The sequence below is a fragment of the Astatotilapia calliptera genome, chromosome 17 (assembly GCF_900246225.1).
Source record: "Astatotilapia calliptera chromosome 17, fAstCal1.2, whole genome shotgun sequence".
Taxonomy (NCBI): Eukaryota; Metazoa; Chordata; class Actinopteri; order Cichliformes; family Cichlidae; genus Astatotilapia; species Astatotilapia calliptera.
Genome location: NC_039318.1, coordinates 26,243,780 through 26,264,029, shown reverse-complemented (window position 1 = coordinate 26,264,029; position 20,250 = coordinate 26,243,780). Strand labels below are relative to the sequence as shown.

General features: G+C 39.6%; 1 protein-coding gene across 5 annotated transcripts; it reads right to left on the bottom strand.

Moving 5' to 3' along the window:
• Nucleotides 1-64: 64 nt before the first annotated feature.
• On the bottom strand, nucleotides 65-19,075 carry impdh1b (IMP (inosine 5'-monophosphate) dehydrogenase 1b). Of its 5 annotated transcripts, none has more exons than XM_026146335.1 (16): nucleotides 18,547-19,073; nucleotides 12,522-12,620; nucleotides 12,264-12,341; nucleotides 9,403-9,451; nucleotides 8,120-8,221; nucleotides 7,911-7,985; nucleotides 6,221-6,427; nucleotides 6,042-6,129; nucleotides 5,753-5,952; nucleotides 3,881-3,971; nucleotides 3,646-3,741; nucleotides 3,187-3,330; nucleotides 2,918-3,062; nucleotides 2,687-2,830; nucleotides 2,522-2,605; nucleotides 65-2,182 (listed from the first exon to the last, which is right to left on the bottom strand). In XM_026146335.1, the coding sequence occupies exons 1-16, from the start codon at nucleotides 18,756-18,758 to the stop codon at nucleotides 2,161-2,163; spliced, it is 1,836 nt and encodes a 611-aa protein (XP_026002120.1). In that variant the 5' UTR covers nucleotides 18,759-19,073; the 3' UTR covers nucleotides 65-2,160. The 5 variants fall into 5 exon arrangements, with proteins under 5 accessions (XP_026002120.1, XP_026002123.1, XP_026002124.1 ...); XM_026146338.1 differs by lacking the exon at nucleotides 18,547-19,073 and adding an exon at nucleotides 14,576-14,855; XM_026146339.1 differs by lacking the exon at nucleotides 18,547-19,073 and adding an exon at nucleotides 14,671-14,855.
• Between the last annotated feature and the right edge of the window lie 1,175 nt (nucleotides 19,076-20,250).

The following is a 20,250-nucleotide window of genomic DNA, read 5'->3' as shown; positions in this document are numbered from 1 at the left end:
GTTTGCTTCTTTTATATCTTGAAACAAATAACTTGGTTCATACAAAAAGACAACAGCCCATACATGGTTTTATTCATTTATTCTTTTTACTTTGATGAACAGCAAAAGCAACGTTCCTCTGTCGAGTGTTTTACTGTAAACATGTTCTGACACAACAGTCCTCAAATTCCCCTAAACGATTTACTACATACAAAGTCTTTTTAGTCCATCTAAAAAAATAAAAATTAAAAAAAATTAAATTGCAGTTATCTTGTCATTTAGATTGCAAGTTGCATAAGCAACCGCTGTGTTTTGGCAACGCTTGTGAGGCTGATAAGGCAAAAAACAAACAAACAAACAAACAAAAAAAACTACTTCAAATAACTGTATTTGTGCCTTTTTAGATGGACCAACAGGACTCTGTACTTGACAACTTAAGACGTTTTAAAAACCTGAATTACAACTTTAGGTGGGGAAACTGAAAACAAGCAGCAGTCATTTCCAACTACAGGTATACAAGTCTCCATATATTTTAATGTACTTTTTGCAATTCAGCCCAGCTGCAAGATCATGTTAGTCAAGTGAACCCTGCGCAGGGTGTAATACATTAGCCAGTTAGGAAAACAATTCTTGCTTACACTCTGGGCCACAAAAAACAAAAACATAACTTTGTATGAAAATGTTAGAAAATAAACCTACTCCTACATAAGCTTAACGATAAAAACAAACAATGAGACTGTTTCAAAGCAAGAAATGGAGTCAAGAAGGTCTGTAACATTATGCATTTCAATGCATTTTCACATAGCCGTCTTACAGCTGTTACCCACCCCCGTTTCAAGGCATGTCTCCAGTGAAAAGACACTTTAAGACTCCGAGAAACTATGCCACGACGTGAAAAGAGCAGGAACAAACAAGTGAGAAGCAACTTGTTGCACCAATTTTGGTTTTTAACTTATAAAAGAAGTGTCAAACGAAGTGTAAATACACTTGGCAGTATGTATGCAATTAACGCAGAATATAAATACAGCCACGGTTGGCTTAGTGAAAAAAAACATGCATATCAAAAACCCTTCATGCTCATTTCAAAGCCCCCCTCCCCGAGACTATACAGGTTTAATATAAAGCTTTTGTTGTTTTTAATATATCTAAAAGTATTCAAAGTACGGGCAAAAAAACTCAACTATTTTTGATTGACACATTTTTATTGTTTTTTTTCCTCCTTTAAATATACCTGATCTTCGGATTTTGGTCCTCTCCTTGCTCAACACATGAACACTACACATCGAGATGGGACACTGGTTATTCGGCTCAGTATGTCTAAGGGGTAAATGAATATTCACGAAGATAAAAAGGTTGCAGGTCTGACCTCCATCTACTGTTGACACTGGAGGAGACAAACTTGACCAGATGACTACCATGGCCGTGTATTTCTGACTGCACGATACACCGAGTGAATGAATGCTCAACTATAAGCGGCTACTCTTCGTGCAGCGCATACCTGTAATGATGTTTGCCGTGATCGACTGCCACGCTGCACAAATAGAGCAGAAGTGTTTCTCTTGTTGTTTGCATGTGTGTATTATTCTGGTTCCAAAATGGGATGTTTGAGGCAACTCGCAGGTAAACATCAGGGGGAAATTAAGAAATAAAGACAAAAAAAAGGATGCTGATGGGACCTGCGCACAATGACTGTTGTCAGCTCACTAACAGAAACAGGACAAATAAACATAGCGCACCTTCACTTTGTCTGTCCCCACACACACACATACACAAAACTATATCACACATTCAAGCACACTATTCTTAATTCAACCCCTTTGTTCTCTCACTGCCATCGACACGCACATATAACTGGGATCGGGCTGTATAGCTGTGATACAGGTGTGTGTGTTTTTCCAAAGACCCTGATGCTCTGCTTCTTAAGTGCAAAATCCAAGGTGTTCAGAGAGTTAGGTGTCAGTTTGAAAATTCACACTTCGCTGCGATGCCCCTCCTCCCCCTTCTTTTCCCCCCTCCCTCTAGACCAGCCGGGTAAGATCAGAAAGAGCAACAGTGAATATGATGCTGCAGAGGGGGTGTAGTTGGCGGCATGTGTTCTAGCAGAAGTAGCGATATAACATTTGGTCACTGTAAGATTGGGAAGGTCCTGTGCACTGGGTGATCCACATGTCACACCCCTGTTCAGTAAAGCCTCTTCTCAAATCTGTGGAGGCAAAGAAACACCAAATCAGCTAGTTCATGAAAGGATGCATGGGCACTGTCTGTGCTACCGCGTATCATGCTTTACCCTCCATTTCTCTCAGTGGGCTCACATATTACAAAATGAAACTCATCTTTTCTGAGGTAACATCAGGCAGCAGCAGCAGCAGTTTCTTATCGACTTCTACTCTGATTTTTTTCTGTTTGCTGCTCTTTAGAAACCAGAAAGATTAAGAAACGGCTGCCCATCTTTTATATACAGTCTACACTCTACACTGTTTATATCAAGTAGCTAAAATATGACTAAAAGAAAAGACATTCTTTTGTGGGTTTTTGCACTTACGAGTGGAGACCATGAACACCACCCTCCACCTGTGCAGATAAGGTGCGCTTCTCAAACTTCAACTCTCCAGAGTACATCATGGAACTGTATAAAACATACAAGCACCATCATACATACTGCTTATAAAAGCATCTCATAACCTTAAAAAACACACACACAACTCACCGAAGGACGGACAGACTCTTTGCCCCAATATCTTGGCACCCATGTTGGATTCCTGCTATCAGGTATGGTACAAACTTGTGAATGGAACCCTTGTCCTGGACTGAGCCCGACACACCCTGGGCTACTTTCACTTTGTCACCCTCACTGTGGACAACATATCACCAAATTCATATACATCCCAGTGGTTCACAATATTACAATAGCTGTAGCTTTTAATAACCTCACACATACCTAAAATAGCGTTTCTGACTGCTCGTGCTTTTCTCCATTGCATCCAGGGAGCCCATACCACGATACTTTTTCAGTCGCACACCGTCTGCAAAGAAGTACTCTCCAGGAGCCTCAGTTGTGGCTGCTAGCAAGGAGCCCATCATAACTGGAGTGAGAGCAAATTTCTTGTGAAAGAAATGTATAGAACTGTATAGAAATCAGACATTTCTAAAGACCTATATGAAATATTAGCTTGAACAAACTGCACGTCGCCATCTCTTAAACCTCACCAGTTGATGCACCGAGAGCTAAAGCCTTCACCACATGTCCCACAGTTTGAATGCCACCGTCAGCGATGACTGGCACACCGAAACGCCTAGCATACTCTGCCACCTTGTACACAGAGGTCCCCTGGGGTCGTCCACATGCCATGACTAGAAAGTAGAAAACACATCAAAGGTGACTGCCATGTTGTTTTAAAAACACTGTTTTTGTTCGTTTGTTTGTTTCGGCATAAATATGACCTAGTCTGAACATGAGACCGGTCCCCATGGCAACACAGAACAGAGGCCTCGGCAAATCACCATGACAACTAGGAGTGGTCTCAGGGTATTAGTTTCCACTAGCAACTGATGGCCTTTTCATCTTAGCAAAGCTCATTGCCGGAAAAAGGATCGGCATAATTTTTTATAAATACTTATCACTACACTTAAGTTCTATCATCATATCACGGTTTCCACACTGAATACCTTCTTGTGTGATGCAGATGGAGCCGCAGCCCATGCCGACTCTCAGAGCATCCACGCCGGCATCAATCAGATTTTTGGCCTGGGCTGCTGTGACCACTGTAGGAAAGGTGGAAAAGTGAAAACTGTCAAGAAATGTGTGCAAAAAAAAATATATCTGTTTATTTTGTTGTCATTTATGTTACTGTTCATAAAGGGACAGCCACATAATACTCACTCCCCACACCAACAGACTCACCATTTCCTCCCACCACTTGTAATTCTTGATACTTCTGCTTAATATAGTTTATCATGTTGATCTGATACACCGAGTTGCCTTGCGACGAGTCCTAAAAAAAACAAAAGAAAGAAAAAAAAAAAAGAAAATATATATAAAAAAATATTTATGGTTTAAACATAATAAGTTTAGACCATAAAATACAGTAACACCTAATAAGTCAAAACAGACATTTGAATGGCGTCGCCGTGTGATTATTTTACATGTGGTTGTTTTTTTCCTGTTTAATAATATTCAACATTGCTATCAATACATTTTTAAAAAAAAATGGGTTTAAAAATATAAACAACTGTGGGATACTGTTTGTCCGTGATTTAGACAGGGGGAACAAATTGTGGCAGGATCAGCCTGATGTTATTTGTATCCCGCTGTAACTTTACTAAATAAAGAGCTAACATCTCCAAAATGTCAGGAGTAGTTAGTCATTACAACAAGTGTTTGTGAACTAAAAATCAAGAATGTGGGATACTGTGTGATTTGAAGAGCCCAACGCCTGCTCCCGACGAAGGGAAAACCAACTATGCAAGGGAGACCTACCTTGGCACTTGTGCAGGTGAAGCCAAAGGGAAGATATGCTTCACCATATTTTCTAGTCTTTGGCTTAGAATGAAGTTGGTTTGGAAACATATTCAGCTATGCTTCATCTCCTGCTTTGCGTTTGTGTAGGTGCCCCGTGCTAGCAGTGTCCAAGTGTTGTTGTTTCCCCCCCCCCCCTTTTCATTACCGCCCCCCCATTACAATGGCTCTGCACCCCTAGGGGGCGGACCCCACGGATCCATGGATTTATTTGTGGACTTAGTCACATATCTCCTTGAGAATTTTACTCTGTAATAATTAACATCTAAGCTACAATTTTAAAACAAAACACAGCAATTTGGGCTATAACATCAGTTTGTAATTTACCTGCAATACTGAATCGCACCACAAGGTGGTACCCATTCCATTTAGTTGTGTTTAGTAACAGTAGAGTGTTCTACACAGAGTCTGACAGTTTCTCACCATGCATGAATAGTGCCTGTACTCTTTTTCGAGATCTATTCAATTCAATTTTATTTATATAGCGCCAAATCACAACAAAAGTCGCCTCAAGGCGCTTCAGACCTGCCATTATATGGCCAATATTAACAACAGCCACACTGCTAGGCTCTTCAGTGAAACCAAAACATGACACAGGTTTCACATCCTGTCGCCATTTAACACTAGAATCACCGACAGACCCCTTAGCATTTTAAAAATGATGTCAATGTTAAAATAAAACCCCATAATCTCATATTGCATCTCAATTTCTGTGTAGCACTCTGTAGTGTCAGTTTTAAAATGCAGTCAATGACCAGTTCAATCCCTTTCAATGTAAGTGCCCTGTTTTAATACTTTCTTAATGTTAGTATCTCCAATTAAAAATCAGTTTTTTTAAGTTTACTACAGTAGTTTTTTTTTCCTTTTCAAGGCTAATTATTTAGATGTCTTATTGCGCTGTTTATAGTACTGTTTTTTTATGAATTCTAAAATATGTTTTAGCTATACAATAATGTAAGAAAAAAACAAAAACAAACAAACCTTAAAATAATTTCCAAAACTATTAAAATATAATCTGAAATATTTCTTAATGAGAAAATTATAGAAATTAGCCATGTGACTGACAGTGGCTGCCATTTAGCTACAAGCTGCTCTAAAATTTGAAATGAATCTTCTAAGTAGTGCCGATGGGGGACAGTTTTTATGACTGTAATGACAATAAAGATTTATCTTCTCTACAATACATCCAAGTATCTGTGATGTGACCGATCATTATTAAAGCACCGACCACAATCTAACTTTTTAAAAAGCACCAACCAGTACAACGACATCAACTCCAGCTTGCACCAGCAGGTCCAGTCTGTATTTGTCGTCCTCCCTGGTTCCGATAGCAGCACCACAGAGAAGCTGTTTGCGTGAGTCTTTGGAGGCGAGGGGGTACTCCCGGTTCTTCTTTAGATCCGTTCTGGCAATAATGGCCACCAGTTCATCGTTATCATTTACAATGGGAAGCTTGCCTGGTTACACAGAAAGTCGGGCTATTAAAATACAATAACCAAAAAGAAGTCCAACATCTATTACACAAATACTTTTTCTTTAAATTCACCTTTTTTGCTGCGCTGCAGAATATCATTGGCTTCTTTTAGTGTAACACCAGCAGGAGCCACTACCAACTCCTCCCTCTTAGTCATAGCCTGAGAGAAGACGGGGTCAGTGTAAAAATAATCGGGTAAAGCCAAGTTTTTATAAATGACAGAGTTTCTTAAAAGCAACAAGAACACACACCTCCTCCAAAGGCTTGCCACGGTCTTTCTCAGAGAGGAAGTCGATATCTCTGGAGGTGACAATACCCACCAGTTTGCTGCCCATTTTTCCTGTCTCTGTGACAGGAATACCAGAGAAACCATGTCTAACTTTGGCCTCAAACACATCCCCGACTGTGTGGCGTGGACTCATAACAACTGGGTCTGTAATAAAACCCTGTTCGAACCTCTGGAAGCCAACAGAAACCAAAACAATTATTTTCCACTGTACATCGGTAATGTGGCAAAAAAAACAGCAAAAGCCAAAACACACTACACAAAAAAAAATTAAAAAAAATCGTGAGCAGAAGCAGCAGAAAAACAGTAAGTAACACACACACACACACAAATATAACACACATGTGACGCCATTACCATAGCCTATATAGGGACAAGATGGGACACCATAACAAGAAAAGTCAAGAGCATGAATCACACAACAGCTGAATTATGTTGGTTGAGGTAAAGGTTAGCACTAGGGCTGGGCCATATTATACCGTTCACAGTAATACCGGTACAATGTTAGGCAACGATAAGAAATTAAAATATCGCGATATATTATGGGTAACGCGCGCATGCGCAGTGCCTTTGTTTTCATACGCACATGGCCGAAAAAGCATGGCGGTAATGGAGAATGAGAAAGGAGAAAGCAGATTGTTGAGTGAAACGGATGAACCAGAATTAGTTTGTAAAAGTGGTGCCACTTCAGTGATGTGGAACTGGTTTGGCGTTTGTCCGTCAGATACACAACAAAGCACATTTTGTTGTAGAACATGCAAGCAGCCGTCTTTATTATTTGTCGGACTAAGGCGCTCGTAAATCTGGGAGTAATCTGGGTCCTAAACTCCGTCCGATTCAGGTCCCAAAGTCAAACGAACACTGCAGCATCACTGAGAGTTAAAAACGGTCTAAATTCTTTCATCTTTAATAAAACTATCAGCATTGCTGCTTTACCAGGTGTATGAATGTCTATTAAGTTTAACATCCAGGCATCCATGAGAACAGAATTTATTACACTTAACGGAGTTAGAAGTTAGCAGGACGTTAGCGGAAGTTAGCTCGCTAGTTTTGCTAGTTACCTAAGCATGATATAGCATGTTCTGACAGAGATTTCTGAAAACATTCAAACGTACAGCTCTGCTATCACTTGTAAAATAAATGAAGACAGGAAACTAATAGTCATTAATATACTGCAACAACACAGGAATAGAGCAGCTGTGATAGAATACAGCATTAATGAATCAATGGTACAGAAGTGGAGGAAGCAAGAAGTATGAGTTGAATAAAGTTTGATTTATCCGACTGCTTTGTTTCGCTTAATGTGCCTTATAATCCCGTGCACCTTATGGTCCGAAAAATACGTATTTGACTTTATATTTGGCACACTGCAGTTTAATGTTGCAAAGCACCTCTTTTTAACTTCAGTGGATAATTTTTATATAGCTTTAATGCACATAAAAAAAAAAAACAGCTGCTTGTTTAAGTGAAAATAAATGGATCGAGTTTTTTTTTGCGCTAGTGAAGTTGTGGAGTTGTATTTTGTCTCACGTCAGTTATATCGTTATCGCAAATTTTCAAATATATATATCGTGATAAATATTTTTGGCCATATTGCCCTGCTCTAGTTAGCACCCTTTAATGTGTATAAATATTTGTATGCAGTCACAGTTTACCTTGACCTTGCGGACCTCGTTGGCTTGGAATTCTGGTGTGCAGTTGTGGTGAATAATGCCAATGCCTCCCATTAGCTACCAAATTTTTTAAAAGAAAAAAGAAAGAAAGAAAGAAAGAAAGAAAGAATGAGATGTGTGCTTTTTGATTAAACAGTTACAGAAAAAATAAAAAAATAAAAAACTGTGTCCTTAAGATGCTAGTTTCTTACCGCCATAGCTATTGCCATGGCCGACTCTGTCACAGTGTCCATGGGGGAGGAAATGAGAGGGGTTTTCAATGTAATCTTCCTAGTCAGTGCTGATGTCAGGTCCTGAAAGACAAAAAAATAGGGGATTGAATATTTTGCATGTGGTCCACCAGGGGGCAGAATGAACTAGATAGCCATGAAGGACTTCACTGTAAATATCCTTCAGATCAGACACCAGAAGGACACAACAAGGTTAATACAAGCAAACTTTTATAAAAACGGGAAAACAATGGAGCCAATTTTAAGCTTAAAAAAAATATTTTAAGCTTTAGATTTAGTTCATATTAGATATGAAATGCCTCCAAATTAAAAGACACTGACGTAACATACTGCAACTGTTGTTCCTACCAGGGAAAGAAACATGACACTGTCTGGAAAAAAATAGGGATGAGCCACACTACAGTGTCCAACGACCAGGTTTACTTTTACTTATCGCCGATTCCCAAAACAACCAGCACATTTCGTTTCAATCCACTGGCAGAGTGAAAATAATAACATTCCACTAACATGGGAAACCAGGGAAGTGGCTCAACAGTATCTGATGTAGACATAAACTATAGTGGGTGCTTGCAGCGTTTTCTTTAGAGGTTTATGGTGAAGGCCAGAGAAAATGCCTAACGCCACTTTGCCAGAGCACACAACTGCACCAACCTGCTAAATTCTACTGTGAGGTATTAAAGAATGTGAGGAAGACCATGACTGCAAACAATGTCCCAAAACACCACCACCCTCAACACACAGCACTACTTCATGCTTCTATGCCTCAAAGTATTTAGACTTATTCACTATTCAAGGTTGTGCAAGCATTTGTGTTATTTAAGCATGAATAGGTTCACTATCCTGAGAAAAACTAGGGCAGACCAAGACTGTGGAGAAAACAACTAGAACATAATATGGCAGCCAGGCAAATATGTCCCATAGTAAAGAAAGCACTCTAACTCGTAAGGAAACAGAAAGAGATTAAAACTAAATTAAACCTTCAGATAGACGAAGCAGAGGAGAGGGATTTCCCGTAAAGCCCTGAGATTAACCCCCCTTTTGCCTGCTGCAAGATGAGTAACTAACCGGACACAAATGTGACCACAAGGGTGAGGGAGCAGCCAGTGGGTGACCACATTGGGGGGGGAAAAAAAAAAAAAAAAAAAAAAAAAATAGCAAAGCAGAAAGAGACCAAAAGATGCAGACTGTTTTAAAAGGGCAAAAATATGACTCAGATTCCTTGTTCACATGTGTACGCTACTCACCACTTCGTCAGAGGTAAAGTCGATGAAGCCAGGTAAAATCAGGAAATCGCTGAAAGACATAAGCAAAGTGCAAAGTAAGGGGCTAATAGCAGCAGTTTAGCAGTATTGTGAGGTCTAAAACTCCAACAACACCTCAGAAATATTCCAGGAGATGGTGTTCTATATGTTTCAGTGAAAGCTTGTAATGGCATGCCTAAGAAAACCAGATGAATTAAAGGATTTCACAACTTTGAGGGGTATCTCAAAGCAAATGGGGTGTACTGAACAAACTAATAAAAGTACTACAGTTTTTGATCTGTAGTGATAACAGAACTATTTAGATTATCAAAGAATGTGAATAGACTTCTGATTGTAATCAAGGCCTTGTAATAATTTTTTTAAGTCACTTTCCTACAGAGTCACTCCTCTCCTTCTGTGTAATATTTTAACCAAGGACAACAACCCATTTTTGGACGCTCTTGCACCACATCGTGGTTCCCAGAAAATTACAAAATGGCATTGCGGCTGAGTACAGACACTAAGTGCAGCTGGGTGCGCCCTCTACTTGGTAAAAAGCTACAGTTGACCTCTTTTCAGCTCCTGGCCTGTATAAACACAATAAGAGGCAGAAAGATGAGTGAAGCAGCGAGCGCCAGACGTGGGAATGATGTGTTTATTTTTCAGCTCGAGTCTGTATGTATTTTGTGGGTTTTTTGAGATGTTTATGTAAGAGAGAGAGGGGGGGAAAAAAAGCAGGGGACAAATGGAAATAAGGAGGAATAAGTGAAGCTTTATACATCTAGTGAATGTTGGAGGAAACTATGAGGTAACAGTACACAAACATAAAGCGGGTCTAACTGAGAACAGGAGTAGAGAAATCTGGTAGAAGGCTTTGCCTACCCTCACTTTAAAGCGCAAAACGGGACAAGCAAAATGTCCAAGGAACATCTGCTGTCATTTAGCAGAAGCCACAAACCGCAGCTGCAGCACACAGACTATACTGTCTGCTTACTGCTGACCCCAAGTCAGCAGTAACCTGATTGCCGTGTTGGCTTTGACTCCTAAAGAAAACACTGGCTCGGCCATATCGCACAGGTTGCATTTGAATGTTAAATGTAGACAAATCTACCATGCTAATGGTTTCAAAGTAAAACCAAAGGCCACAACAGGCCTTCACCTGTCAGCTTTTTCCCTGGCACTGAAGTTGTATAGTTGTGTGTATTATCACAGGTTTTAGCCGCACTGTATTATTATTATTAATATTATTTTGGTTTTAGTTAGATTTCAGAGCTTGGTTGAGGGTAAAACTGACACTGATTTTGAAAGACAAAGCACAGAAACGAAGCTCTGAAGGTATCAAGGTTTGTACAGCACTATGTGCCCACACCCTACAATCCTATTATTAAAGTTAATTGGTACAGGTTAGATCTCTGTATCCGAGTCACCTCCCTTTATTAAAACTGACTACCAAAGAAACATTTCATTACTACCTAAAGATCATAATGTCATGCTTAAAATATTCCATCCTTAGCCTGAGGTAACTTTGGCTAAGTGTGACCCCACTCCATTATCAGGTTCTAGGAGAATGCTGCCATGCAAGTTCTCCTTACCAGCTTTAACATTTAAAATGATTTTGAAAGTGTACACTCGGCTCCAAGTCTCAAAAGTTCACACATTTATTTATATAGCTTGAATTAAACGGGTTAATTAAAGCCTGTAGCTTTGTGTGGATGGCAGTGACCTCATATGCAACCACAGTAAATACCCTGTTTGTGTCAGAAAGCTGCATTAGAACAGAGACATGTACAGGAAGGAACCTGTAGATGTACTGAACAGTGTCGGCATCTAAAACTCATTTGTGTGCTCTTAACACTGCCTTGAACAGACAGTCGGTATACAGGCAGTCGTGCACTGATACTTTGAGGGCCATTACAGGAAGAAAAGGTGTGAAAGTAGACTTGATTGGAGCAAAATGTTGACACGTCGCATTCAGAACAAGGTTGCTGCATCTGGTATAGCAGGAAGCTGCCACTCACAGAAATCTGATTCTATCTTCCTGCAACTGTGTATCAGTTTCCCTGTTTGACTATTTCCTCCAAGAAAAAAAAAAGTTTGTAATCAAATATTTTTTTCATTCATATAATAAAAAAATAAAAAAATAATTTTTAGGTGGACTATATATGCTGAGTCAGCTATCTGCATTGCGTTAATTAGGAGGTCGAGAAACTGATCTGAATTTCATTCTTATCAATTACCCCTGAAATTCACATGATATCAATTCAGGCAGTCACGTTTGCAACCTTTCCCTCCACACGTGACGCACTATAGGGAACTTATGAATGCAGGCAAGATTAAATTGGTTGTTTAGTGCCAAACAACCACTACAACTTAGCTTGCTTTGTTCATTTATGGTTATGAAAATAAAAGGCTATTTACAAGAGTTAATGAAGGAAAATAAGTCTACACAAAATCCAGCATGTCATCAGAATGTCAAGCAGAGGAGTGCAAGAATTGCAAGAGGTCAGAAATGAGTGCTTTTATCAGAAGTATTCATGCTAAAGAGCACAAGCTGCTCCATCATGCTTTCTGCATTTACAGGAGAGGTCACATACTTTGATGATTAGTTGAAGTTAATAAAACAGCGATGTCCCGTGAAAGCAATTTTCATTCCCATGACCCAAATCAAGTTAAGAATTTCACAAAGCCTTATATCTACCATCTGCCTTCATGCGCCGCGGTTCATGGGATTTTTGATATAGTTTGTTGCAGTCAAAATAAAGTTGCTGTAGAAGAACAATTATTTGCTTCTCCTCTATGAATTCACTATTTAGATAGATCAAGGATTTTCAGTTTGAAGGTGACTGTTTTTTTCTTTTACTCACTTGTAAGTCAACCCATCTCCTTTAGAGCATAGCTCTTCAGCCGTTTGACCATCGGAGACAACACACTGTTGGTCAGATCTGCCGGTTCAAAACGTGTTGGCCATTACAAAGCACTGGTGCTTACACTCCACCCACAACTTCGCAAAAAGGTTGGTTTTTTTTCCTTTTTTTAAATGAGGAAACCTTACTTTGAAATTAATGAAAACATTTTCAAGAAAAACAAACGAAACAAAAACTTTGCAATGAAGGGAAACTTACTTGTATGTTAGACCACCTCCAGTGGAGAAGAGCTGCTGTGCCGAGAGCCCATCATCGGGAATGTAGCCTGTGCCACCACTTATTAGGTAATCTGCCATGCTGTCAAATGACCAAAACAAAGCCACTTCAATCAGCTGTTTTAACGCCAACACTCAACATTAGGATGTTCATCTACAGACAGTGTAATGACGCTCTGCAGGAAGACTGCACAGCCACTGTGCAGGCAGAGCTTTGGTGGGTGACCTTCTCACAGGAAGGTATAACCATGGCAACATCAACATCCCCAGCCAGCCTGGGGTCAGTGCGCCTGCGTGACAGGTGCTTCCCCCATAAATAATCCTGTACTAAACTTGCAACCTTGCTGGTGGTACTTAAGATGAGATCACCTTTTAAACCCAAAACAGGGGACACTCGGAAACCCACAACACTTCTACGGGTAAATACCACAGCTTAGCCACAACTCACTAAACTAAAATAAAAATCGAGTCTCTGCTGAAGGGAGATGTGTAATAAAAACATTAAACACGTTATTATTTAATAACTAATCTAATGCCAAACAAACCGCACACGAGGCAGATAACGGTGCACTACTCTCCACACCATCGCGTGTGAAGGAAACCATGGCCGGGTGACCCACTAACATATAACTGCACCATTCCATATTAGCCAATCATGCATGCTTTCGATTTTCAAGGAATGAAATGCAAAACAGTAGAGTTAAAAGATTTGGATTAAATGTCAGAAGAACACGGTAACCTCAAAACGCCGTGTCATCTACACTTGCACGATAACGTTTACTCCCCTAGTGACCCACATTGCATTATCAGCTAGCAAACATTAGCTGCTTGCGCTGCACGCCGGGAGTTAGCAAAAACATGGCAGTCAGACCTGCCTTTGTTTATACAGAGATGCGACTATGCATCATCCGTGTAACCTTATCCATGCTATCGAGGACCCTCCACATCGCTCATTTTCCAGAAGCTATAACGGATTATTACATTTTAGCAACACTTAGCTCACATGCTTATGAATTACCTTGGGTTTCAAATCACTACTCATTTAGGCTTAGCAAACGTTAGCTAACAGGTGAACCTTGCTCCCAAGGTTGGCGTTTGAGTATTTAAACCACGTCGGGAAAAAAACGCATTCTAATACTTGGTAAATATTTTGGTCCATTTCTATATTGAATAAACCCTCTGGTATATCAGGCGATCGGTGATATTTCAGAAGACTTTTTGAGCGAGTTTGGTGCTGCGTTCAGTGGCATATGTTGCATTTTCCTAAAGCATGTGGTTGCATAAAGGTTGCAAGACCTTATCTAGCATTTCCAGAAACGTAAAGTTTAGTTTGTTTACTTCTACTTGAACCAAGTTCATTGCGTCTAATAATATTAAAATTATGTGAGTAACACCGTTATAATTTAGCTGTTCAAAAATACATAATCACTCAATGAAGTCAGTCTGTCGAGTCAAGCTATTAACCTAAAGTAATAGTAAACCATTACCAGTATACGTAGGACTGAAAGCCTTATCACCACGAGTGTTTTAACAACCACCTTGTACTTGTACTAAACACTAAGCAGTAATTATAAGTAATAAATTAACTGATAAGCTGGCCAAGTCAATCAGTCGTTAATGTTTAACACAAATAATGTTTTCCCCAATAGCGTCAGATTCAGTTTTAGATACTCTCGTGGATATTCATATTGCCCCCTTAAGAGTAATGCCTGCACGAATAAAATAAACATCCTGCTCACAATAAAACAGTTATTTTATAAAAACAAAAACGAAAACACACATCCCAAAGTTTTCACGCACTGCATCCTGGTTATATGCTGAACTATACGTGCAGACATGTGGGAGAAACCATTAGCATTTAGCATTAGCTATTCTCTTATTTTAGCTTCGCTTGTGGGAGAAAAAAAACAAGGCTCCCGACACTCTAAAACAAGCTTCTTATATCTTTAAAACCGGTAAGCGAAAGCAATTTAAACTACGCATCTTTTCTGCTATGGTAAACTCAACATCTTTTGCAGATTACGGTTAGCTAGCTACCTCATTGAGCGGATGCCCACGCTGGCCAAAAAGGAGGTAACTTTCCAGCTGTAGACTGAGAGCAATTAAAACAGAAAGCAGTTTGTTCCCGTTACCTCGAAAGACAAACTGGATTTTTTTAGCCAAAAAAATAAAAGAAAAACAGCAGTCTTTTGTGGCTCCAAGATGTAAACGTCAGCGATGAAGCCAGTCAAGAAGTGATTGCCTATCGCTGTCTTCAGACAGTGCGTGTTGGTGTTATATATTAGCAGCAGCGTCACATCCCCTCTCCCCTTCAGGCAAGTTTAACCCTGTGCTTCCTGTGACCCTGAAATCAGGAACAATATCTGGAATCAAAGTAGCAACACGGGCTCAGGTGAAACGTTTACTACACGGATGTGCAGCCAGACTAGTTTTATCTCTAACATTTTGTCAGCCTGCCCACAGCATAGTGACAAATCACAGTAATAACCAGGCAATCTTTATATTCAGCTTTAAACACTGGCAGTTTTTCTTTCACTTAAAAATAGCCCCTTTTTTGTATTGTTGGTAAAATCTCTAATTGTGTGTAATTAGCAAACTATAGTCTATGTGTAAGTCATCCTCATGTGTTACTACTAAATATAGGATATTGGTGTAAATACAAGCTTGGTAGAATAAGGCAGAAGCCTGAATGGTGATTGATCCTACATAGTGCGTGAGCATGAACTTTAACAAAGTGAAAGTGGAAATCAGGTGACCATAGACAGTTCTTTCATCATATCAGGTTGAAATACAGATGAGACTTTTAAGGCTTAATATCCTTAACCTAGTGAAACATTGCCTTGAATTTAAATTTTGGTCACATGCAAAGGTTCTTAACAGGATTAAGTGCAATGAAAGGCCAGCACTAACCACATTTCATTCACATGATAACATTTGAACATTTGAATACTTTAACACACTGTAACTCAGGCTGGCTATGCTGACTTAAGGAAAGGACCTTTATTGAACAAATGTTGTGATCTTTTGTTATTTACTTACAATTTTTTTTATTAAGAATGCAAAATTCTACCACTGAAAAAAATACCTTACTCTATGTGACATAGTCATTAAAAGTAAACATAGAAAACAGCTTACTAGTAGAAAACATATCTATAGGTGTTTTGATTTCTAACAAATCAAGCAAGTTCAACTACAACGGAAGTAGGGATGTCTATTTTAAGGATGCCAAATAGTTCCTAAAACTGTTCAGTACACACCCACTTATACTGAACTGAAATTATAAGGAACATCAAACTACTCCATACAGTCAGTGTATGCATCCATACACTTCTTGACAATTTGACAGTGTATTGCCAGGAGCATAAATGTTTTGCATGGCATTACTTTCATCCAATTATATATATGATGGTGGGTGTCTTGTATTCTCTGGAAGGAAAGAATTAGGCTCTTTAACAATAACCCAAACCAGGTCTGGCACAGTCAAAAAAGGTTTTTCACATGGATGACTTCACCAACGTCAAGTATGTTCCAGTTTATTATTAGATATATTCCAGACTTTCAGGAAACAGGCTGAGTTGTTCATTCATGCACCTCACAGCCAAATAAATGGCTAATTATCAATAACAGGGTGGCTGAACTGTGTCAGAAGTTAATGCTTTGTTCACTTTAAACTTGTACATTCAACACAAATGTCCATGTAACATAACAGCATGTTTGCTAACAGCATTTCTTACATATTTTGTGAAGCTTGTTAAAAGGTCTTTATTGCTTTGCAAATATGACCTAAACCTTCATCAAACTAGATGAAAAAAGCCTAATGAGCGCTAAAAGAAAATTTCTTACACGTGACTTGCTTGTGAAACAATAGCTACAACCAAATGTTTGCAACTAACTGTTGATTAGTCTGCACGTGAATTAAATGAATTTCTCCCCATAGCTCTGTACAGAATAGCTTCAGCTCCCAGATGTTTGGTGTTGCCTTAACCAGCTCGCTTTAGGTACCACCCTAAGCATTTCTGTTGACTCGAGATAGGGATTTTGGCGTGCCTGTTCCAAAAAATGACCTTCTTTCTTATCTGAGTGGGGGACTTTTTAGAACACCGGGTTGGAGATTCAGTCCAGATGCCTCTACATTCTTTGTTCCTTCTATGACAACATGCAGAGCTCATCCATTCACACAGCATTACTCTGATAGCTATCTGGCTTGTCCATTTTATCTTTAGCAAACTGCGGTGTTTGTTTTAGGGGGCAGTTACTTTCTCTTTGAAGCCCTCTCATGCACACTATTGTTGTTCAGTGCTGTCCTGATGGTGGACTCTTCCCATTCTGATCCATCACACCATATTATCATATTGACTGAGAACACTTTACTCTAGATTTGCATTATTGATTTCACACTATAACACAAAGTTAGTTGAGATTCTGGAGATCAGCATAAACCACTGTGAATTTCATCTGCTTTGGTGCAAGTGAATGTTGCAGGTACACTGGAGAGGCAACAACAAGACAACCCTCCAAAACAGAGTGGTTTTGCAGGTGATTTCCACACACCATTGCTCTCTGCTTATCCCTCCTGAGTTTTTTTTTTTTTAGTTTTGCTTTTTACCCGTATCTCTGTCAGCACTAATAGCATGAAGTGGTAAGTGGAGCCTCTACATATTGTCACAAGAATGTTTTCCTTGCAAGGAGTTGAGCCATCACACAAGGAGAACTGGACTGGGCTGCAGAATGGCTTAAACTCTATCTGCTGCTTTGTTTGAAGAGGAACTAAGCAAGAACCTCCAGAAAGCTACTCATACATTTTTCTGACCAAACTGTCAGAAACAGACATATATAAGCATGCCATAAGGTCCTGATGTCCTTTAGTGGCACCTGTGCTCACAGCCCAGCACTGTGCAGCTCTGATAGTGCTCTTTCTGTTCTTGATCACACAAAGAACCAGATGGCCCTTTCCAGCCCTTCTTGTGAAACAGCCCATCTCCCAGTATCTCTTTCACGCTCTTGAGAGTGTGCTGAGAGACAAATCAAACCTTCTTGTAACAGAACGCATAGATGTGCCATCCTGAAGGACCTGTGTTGCCTAAAGGGGTGTCTAGTACTACTACCAGCAGTGACAATGACACTAACAAAAATAAGTTATTGAGAAATATCAACCATGAAGGATGGGCACAGTCTTTGGCCACTTTCTGCAAAACCATTCCCTTTGTGATGAGTGTACTTTTGCAGAATTAGAGAAAAGGGTTGACAAAATTTAAAGCACCACTGTATAGATGTTGTTTCTGATCCACAAAATATTTGAGACTGATATTATCACCAGACAATATTCAGAATCACATTTTATGCCCTTAAATCGACAGTCCTTCTTTGTTCTGTGTTAATCCAAGGCGAGAGTTGCTAGATATGTTTGCAAAGGTGACTCAGGGGGGATCCTTTTCCTTCTCTGTGTTGTGTGTCAAATTAAATGTGGGTCGTTGCAGATATGGGTCAGTGGTTCCTTTATGCACTGTAGCTATTCTAAGCGCTTGCTTTAGCCTTGTTTATCCTCCCTGCAGCATGTTGCTCACTCCTGCCTTGACGGTGCATCAAAGAGTTGTGAGTGTGTGGGTGGGTACAAGGGGCAGAAGGACCAGGTTAAAAATAGCACTTGACAACCTATGACAAGCCATTTTTATTGTATTAGCGCCTGCCCATAAACTCAGTGTTGTTGTCTGCATGGCCTCCAAACTACTAAGAATGCAGCACATTGAAAGCATGATTTAACCTCAAGCACATTTGCAAAGTGTGTGTGTGGACATGTAAATTGATCCAGGTACACAAAGATAATTTACATGAAGTAACCTTGCAAAGCTGCAGCTGGTAAGAGTGAGCTGAACGTACATCACCAAGAGTGGTAACTAACAGCAAGACATAAATTTTCTCTTGCAGCTGAGAAATTGCGGCTGTACTTGAATCAAAATACTGTCTAGTTTGATACCTGAAGGTGTTTTTTTTTTATCCCAGTCACCTACCTCTCTGGGCCTAAACCAGCCTGGATCCGTGTGGCATTGTATCGCTGAGCTGCAGTTTCATGACCGTGTGAGCTTTGCCGGACGTAACGTTTTAATTCCCGGGATGAAACATTGTTACATGAGCGCTGAGTGTCCCCTACAAATCTTCGATAGTCCGCTTGCTGGCTCTCATTCTCTCCTTCTCGAAAGTGCTCATGCCCAAACCCCTCCATTGTTTGTCCAAGATCAGACTTGGAATAACAGATCCTTGCATTGAAATTCAACTTAATAATATCAGAGAAGATATCCAAGAGCTGAAAGCAACATGCAGGCCAAAACAGAGAAGATTGCTTTCTTTAAACCCCTCGATTTATATAAATGTCTTCACCCAAGTTCCGTAAAAGTTAGTGACTTCCAAATGCAAATTCTTCATTTGTTTCTTGATAATCTAATCTGAATTCCATTTTGTCTGCTCTGTTTACCCTGATGCTGCTCTCCAGTCAGGTTATGAAGCTACACATAGGTATTCCCACAGAGATAACAGAAAAACCCTTCTCAGTCTACACCATCTGTCTGTGAACAGGATGCACCTGCTTACAAAAAAGGCTCCAGCCACCTCTAGGCGTGTCAATAGAGGGCGTCACCTTGGAGATTCTCCCAGTGAGAGGGTGTTGCTGTGGAAATGCCAGGAACTGCACTTTGTTTTGGTGAGGCTGTTGTGCTCATGTCTTCGAAATCTTAGTGGAGGTTTTCAGTCATGACAGAGGAGGGCAGTGGAAAAATGATGGAAGAGCACGGTAACAGCCCCATATTGTACTTATGTCTGGGATAAAGCAGTCATTGCCCTGAGCGTTGAATACAGGTTGAGTGAGTGAGTGGCACTGTCCTGCTGAGTGCTTCATGGAGCTCTCTTTATGTCTTGCCCGCTCTCTATGCACGGGTTAATCCTGCTTTCTATCAGCACGTCATGTTCACAAAGAGGATTTCAGAATTAGTCGGACCAGCTAGAGTGAACGTGCTCTGCAAAGAGAGCAACATATTCAAATCAAATTCAAATTTTATTTGCCACATACACAGTCATACACAGTACGATATGCAGTGAAATGCTTACACAACTGCTCGTGGCCTAAAGAAAAAAAAGGCTATGAATAAGATAGGAAATAAATATGAAAATTAAAAAGGGTAAATTTAACTGGGAAAGAATAAGATAAAATATATAAATTAAAGCTGAAAATAAAATAACTGTACAACAAAATACACAATACACAAATACACAGTATAGAAATATATAAGAATGTATGAAGAAATATAAATAAATATATATACAATAACAGCAGCTGTACAAGTATTAAATGGAAATGAAGAAATATAATGTCAAGTGTTGTGCAATCCACATTTCTGCAAAAACCACAAACACAAAGCAACATTTATGGAAATATTTGGCAAAGGCAGCTTAAACTTGCATTTCTTCGTGCTGGAAGGGTATGATTTTACAGCTTCTCCAGCTTTGTGACGACCTCACAGAAGGTAGTAGTTTGCATTCCAGAGATATCAGTCTGTATAAAAACAACTCGGGTGTAATCATTCTCCTTACTACTCAAAGGCCGAGGTCAGACCAGCAATTTGAAACAACTTGTATTTCTACTTTAACACTGCAGAGCATTGATTGCAAAAGTTTAAGTGTTACATAATTGCTCTGAATTTCACTTTCAAGTCATAATCCTA

Coding starts and splice junctions, on each gene's coding strand:
- impdh1b (XM_026146335.1), bottom strand. CDS start 18,758: ATGGAGGGGTTTGGGCATGAGCACTTTCGAGAAGGAGAGAATGAGAGC. Junction 8,222..9,402: donor ACTTTACCTCTGACGAAGTG/GTGAGTAGCGTA, acceptor TTTGTCTTTCAG/GACCTGACATCAGCACTGAC. Junction 3,972..5,752: donor GAGTTGATGTCGTTGTACTG/GTTGGTGCTTTT, acceptor TGTTTTTTTTAG/GACTCGTCGCAAGGCAACTC.